Raw genomic sequence first — 6000 nt, forward strand, 5'->3', positions numbered from 1 at the left:
TAAACCAGATGTGCAAACCTACCACCTCTCCTGCGCTCCCCCCTGCGCAGGCGTGGGACGGGATGGGGTGTGGGTCACATTGCTGGTTGGGGCTGGGGCTGTCCCAGGGCTGCAGCGGTACCTCAATGGGGAATTGGTACATCCTAGGGCTGCAGCAGCATCTCAAGGGGTGTGGGAACATGTTCATGGCCTCTGCTACCCCTGGTCCCTCCGTATGCCCTGGGCATGGCAGAGAGATGGGCAGGAGGGCGGCTGGGAGGGGAGGTCTGGCTGCTTAGGCTGCTTAGGGCAGCTTTTGGGGTTAAACTGGATCTCTTTGCATCCTTTTAGCACGCGTAACACCACATAGGGGAGGGCTGTAGGGGAGATGGGAAGGTGAGGGATGCTCTGGGACAAGGGAGGTGCTCGTGAAAGCAGCGTTTCCACTAACTGCAATAGCAGGAGAACCTCTGGTAGCAGCTTCTCCGGGCAGTTTTGCCATCGTGGAGAGCATGCAGTGGGAAGAGCAGCAGCCCATGCCCTGGTAGTGGGTATCCCCATGGGGAGTGAGAGGATGGGGCCCACCGTGGTCCATGGTCTTGTCCTGGTGAGGGGTGTGGGGCTGAGACCCTACCCGGCACCCCTGGCATGGTCATTTCTGTCCCCTGCACCCAGCCCATGTGTGGTAAGGGAGTCCTGTGTGCAGAGGCAAGGAAGGGGAGCAAATGCCTTGAGTTACTTGGTCTTCTCAGTTTTTTTTTCCCAACATAAATTGAGCAGAAATTGGTTTTATCTTTGAGAAATATTCCCCAGCCTAAAGCTGAGGTTAAATGTCCCCAAAAAATCCCAAATCGTTAATTTCACATACCGTCTCTGGCTCTTCAGAATCACAGTTTTATGATGTTAATCATGCGCGGGAGCCCAGGGCAGTTATTGTTTTTCCTCTTTCATTCCTCTCCTTTGTTCCTGCGCACAGAGCCAGGGGAGGGCTGGGGGGGGGGGGCTGGCAGGTTGGCCAAGGCTGTCCCACAGCTCATCACCCCCCAGAGCCCCATCACCCCCTCCACATCTCCATCACCAACCCCCCGAGCTCGGCTCTGGACCGATCCAGCACCCGTCCTGCTGCTGGGTGCTGCCAGCTCCAGTTCCTGCCACCCTCCTCTGCCCAGGAGCTGCGGACCCGAGGCAGGGCCGTGGCCGGGGCCGGCCCCAGTGGGGTTTCCGTGCCCCGCAGCCGCCTGCTTTCGCCGCCTGGCCCTGCATTGTGTGGCGCTGGCTGGCTGCTGCCGTGGCTCCGCTCCCAGCCCCGTCTCCAGCAGCAGGGGGGACGGCGAGCCCATATGGTCCTGCGTGTCCTTGCGAAAACGCAGCTTGGCTCGGGCAGCTCTAGCCAGATTTGCAAGGAGCTGAAAGCGGCCCCCAGCGGGGTTTTCTCTTCAGAGGCACCTCAAAGCGTGGCCCCTCTCTGAAGATGCTGCGTGCGGCCGGCCGCGGCGTGCCGTGCCCCCGGGGTCTGTCCCCACAGCCACCCATGGCCCCAGCTCTGTCCCTGCGCTGGGCTCGCGGGCAGGGATGTGGCCACGACTCCGGGCACTCTGTCGAGCTGCAAGAAGAATGCTGCTATTAATCACTCCTGCTGCTCCTCCTTCCTTTTTTTTTTTTCTTTTTTTTTCTTTTTTTTATGTCCCCCTCTTTTCCCTTGGAGCCTTTCTGATTTCTTTTTTTTTAAAAAAAAAAAACCTCTCCAATCCACAAAACATCTTTTCTGCCCCCCCAGATGACTTTACAGCTTGGGGCATTAAAAAGTCATGCTGGTACTGAAAGGCTCAGCTCTAGAGGGCAGGTGGTCCTGGTAATTTTCTGCACCCATGGTGCTGGGGATTGGGGTAACCTGCCGGGACGGGGACAGGGATGGGGACGGGGACAGGGACAGGGTGGCGGTGCCAGCCCAGCAGCAGGGCTATGCAGCAGGGGTGATGTGGTGACATGCTTGGCAGTGGAGTTTGAGCCAAAAAGTAAGGCTGAGCCCCCGCTCTGCCAGGAATCAGCTCCGTGCTGAGCCCCTTCTATCGCTGACAAATTTGGAGCAGGCGGCACAAAGTCCCCAGTGAAAGAGAGCCGGGCAGAAAGGGGAGCAGCAGAGCTCGGGACGAGTTTGTGCTCCTGGGCTTCTTTCTTCCCTCTTCCCCCTTCCTGCCCTTGGCACCGGGTGCTGCTGTTTCCCCCCCTGTCCCCCGCCTCCATCCCGAGCCATCGCTGTGGCAACCCGCAGACAAAGAGAGCTCAGAGGCTGCCCGCTCGTCCTGGGGCTGGGGCCGGCTCTGCCAAGCCGGACAGAGAACCTGGGAGAGAAAGGAAGAAAGATGGGCTTAGAAAAACATGCCATTTGGAAAGAGACAAATTGAGATGTTCAAAGGAAGATGGCAGGGGCGAAGAAAGGAGGAGAACTGGGCTGCTTCGGGCGATTGTTGGATCAAAGCCTTTGGGGAGAAGGAGAGAGGCATTCCTGGCCTGCCCTCCCTCTGCTTGAGATGCAAATCTGGGGCCTTTAGAAATGCACAGAAAAAAAAAAAAAAAAAAAAAAAAAAGCCTCCATGAGGACATGAGCCTCTCCTGGAGCCTGGGGAGCAGCAGGAAGGGATGCTGCGGGGAGGGAGGGATGCTCTCTGCTCCTGTGGAGGACAGGAGGATGGCGTGGTGACCTTCCCTGCTGTGCCTGGTCAGTCCGAGGGCATCCTGCACTGACCTTGCCTGCTGGCTCCCCCTGTCCCCAAATCCTTCTGGGGGCTTTGGGGTCCCACAAAGAGTGGGTCTCAGGGGGGCTGCCCATGGGGGCTTCAGCGGGGCCCTCCCCAGTCCCTGTGAGCTGTGGGGCTGCAGTGAGGCTCAGGGACCCCCCCGCTGTTAGCAGAGTCCCGGGGCTGGCTCACAGTCTTGGGGAACCCCCACAGCCCCTTCCTCCGTGGTGGGACAGGACCCCGTGCGCGGTGCTGCCCTGCACACCCTCACTCTTAATCCCTCTGCTTCTCCTCTGCAGACTGCGACTCCTACTGCAAACCAGCCAAAGGCAACTACAAGATTAACATGAAGAAGTACTGCAAGAAGGACTACGGTAAGGGCCCCCTCCTGCTCCCCAGCTCCATCAGGGGCTTGCAGCCTCCCCCTCGCCCCAGGCGGCGCATCCCTGTCACCCTGCCTCTCCCTCTGTCCCTTCAGTGGTCCAAGTGAACATCTTGGAGATGGAGACGGTGGCCAACTGGGCCAAGTTCACCATCAACATCCTCTCCGTCTACAAGTGCCGCGACGAGCGGGTCAAGCGCGGCGACAACTTCCTCTGGATCCACCTGAAGGACCTGTCCTGCAAGTGCCCCAAGATCCAGATCAGCAAGAAGTACCTGGTGATGGGGATCAGCGAAAACTCCACCGACCGGCCGGGACTGATGGCCGACAAGAACAGCCTGGTCATCCAGTGGCGGGACGCCTGGACCCGCCGCCTTCGGAAACTGCAGCGGCGGGAGAAGAAAGGGAAGTGCGTGAAGCCCTGAGGGCTCGCTGCCCGCCCCGTGCCCCAGCCCCAGCCCCAGCCCTGCCGGGCTGCGCTCAGAGACGCTGTACATATATATAGTGTGAACGGACTCTTCTGTCTATAGTGTATATTTTGGCAACGGTCCCCTTTGGGTGTGCGTGTGCACGCGTGGGTGTGTGTGTGTGGGTCTTCTTCTCTAAGAGTGTATTAAAAGTAATGCAGTAATGACAAACCTTTAATGAGGAGCAAAGCGGAGGGGGGTCACACAGGTGCCTGTTGCCTGCAGGAGCTTGAAGAGGTTGGTTCCTCGCTCCAGGCATGCTGTTCCTCGCCCTCCTGTCCTTTTTTTGCCTTGAAAAGAATCTTCTGACAGGTGTTGCTGTCTGAACTCGTGGCTCTCCTTCCTCCGGTGCCCAGGGCCTGCCTCTTCCTTGCTCGCTGGAAACGCTCTGCTGCCAGCTCTCCGTGCCCCTTTCCTTGCGCAGGAGCACTGGGAGGCCAGACTGCTCCATCATCCCAGTGTACATATGGACTGAACGGGTGGAGACCGCCCCACACCACAGAGGCCAGCCCCAGGAGCTCCACCGGGAGGACCTTTCTCAAGGTCTGATTCTCCAGGACCTCAGGTTTACACGGACTGGTGCTACCGCCTGGGGCAGGACCAACACAAAGCTGCAGTGCCCTGGGGCAAGCCAGCCCTGTCGGAGGGTTGGTGGCAAAAGTCCCACAAAGCTGAGCTCACCGGGGAGCAGGGCACAGACATTGCCTCTCCTGGTGGCCCAAAATGAACGACCTGGAAATGCTCAGCTTCTCCTCCCTTGCCCATCACCTGCCCTGCCAGCAGGACCCAGGGCAGAGAGGACAGGCTGCCCAGAGCCAGCATCTGTACCGAGCACCACCCAGGTCTGTGGACACACATCCTCAGCCGGTACCAACCGGGCTAATTCCACCCATTTCTGTTGAGCTGACGCCAAGAGACTGCCAACCTCGGTGTGCATCCTCGAGGGCCTGACTGTGTGTGGAAGCAAGGCTGTGGCCAGGGCTGGCAGAGGAGGTGTGCGAGGCAGAGCAGCAGGAAGAGAGAAGAGCTTTTGCTGTCCGACCTCAATAAGCTGTTATTCCTTCTTCATACTGTATTAGTCTCCAGTTCAAACAGACATCAGTTTCTTCCCATGTCGAGGTTGTAGTGGTCTTGGCATAATAAACATGCGTGGAAATGATAGTCGCTCTGACAGTAGAGACTGATTTCACTGCAGACCTTGCCTTGCTTGTTTAGGATCACTGAATGGCTCAGCCCACACTGCAATATTCCAATGTGTTAGGAGGATGTTTCACACTTCTGAGACTTACCATATGTTGAGCAAACTCCCCGTCCCAGGGATGAGTCCCATGGAGCCTGCAGCAGATGAGACAGGCATAGGCCAGAGGTAGTCAAGACAGGGGAGTTTGGGGAGTAAGGATGTAGGCACTTGCTGAAGCTGCTGGAGATGTTAACAGTGGCTTTTCAGAGATGCTCAGGACCAGCTTTCCCCCTGGCAAGGCCATCTTTCAGGTTCCCTGGATGCTGGGGTGGTCTCACAGGGCACAACCACAGCTGGGACAGCAGAGAGGCAGAGGATGTGTGGGACCATCTGGGCTTGCGTGGTCCGGCCCTGTGCCATGCTCCTGGCACACAGCCTCCTTCCCTGCTCTGGATGAGCCGAGGAGACCCTCCTGTCCCTGGTACCACTTGTTCTGGTTGTCACACGCCATCAGTCTCTGCCACAAGATGTCCCTTGAACTCCATGGGCCACCCAGCCCTCCTCTTCCTCACAGTACTGCTTGCGCCAAGGAGCCCTGGAAGCAGAGCTGCTGCCCTGGCTGGTGCACCCTGCGGTCCTAGCTCAGGAGCCAGCACAGGGGCACCCCTGGTTGTGCTTTGTGGGACTCCTGTCGGGGTCACCCATACAGCCCCAGACAGGGCTCAGCATCACCCTAGGGTGCTCTGGGGACTGCTTGGGTCCTCTCTTCCATGGCCATGCATCCTCCAAGCCCACACAGCCCTCAGGAGAGGCATGAAGTGCTCGTGCTCCCCAAAACCCACTCTGCACATCCAGCAGGGCAGGAGGCTCCGGGGCTTCCCTTGGCATCTGAATCCTCTTCCCACGGAGTCAGTTCTCAAAGCAAAGTGAGGATTTTGCTCTGGTGGCTGCAGTTTGGGATTTATCCTCCCAACCAGCTCTTCCCTCCATTCATCCACCGCATCCAGTGGTGACCAAATGGGACATCTGCCAGGGTAGCTCGTGTGTGTCCTGCTGGGCTCTGCACCATGCATCCCAAAACCACTTCAGTGCTGCCAGTAGTACCGGCTGTGGCTGGAGGTATCCCCAGGTCAGGATCCAGTGGGTGCTTGGGGAGCAGCAGCACTGCCCAGGGCTGCTTTGAGGTGTGCGTGTAAACCCTCACATGGCCACGCACTTTTTTGTCCCCCATTTCCACCTGGTTTATAATTTAAG

The 6000-nt window shown here is 58.3% G+C and overlaps 1 protein-coding gene across 1 annotated transcript in view; it reads left to right on the forward strand.

Moving 5' to 3' along the window:
- The window catches only part of NTN3 (netrin 3), a 28550-nt gene extending 23673 nt beyond the window's left edge, over nt 1–4877 (forward strand). The window contains exons 6-7 of the mRNA XM_082772867.1: nt 3017–3091; nt 3196–4877. Of these exons, the coding sequence (XP_082628993.1) occupies nt 3017–3091; nt 3196–3524 (404 nt within the window). The 3' untranslated portion in view covers nt 3525–4877. The remainder of the gene's footprint in view (nt 1–3016; nt 3092–3195) is intronic.
- Nucleotides 4878–6000: the final 1123 nt, after the last annotated feature.

This window comes from Aythya marila (genome assembly GCF_965140915.1).
Source record: "Aythya marila genome assembly, chromosome: 15".
Classification (NCBI taxonomy): domain Eukaryota; kingdom Metazoa; phylum Chordata; class Aves; order Anseriformes; family Anatidae; genus Aythya; species Aythya marila.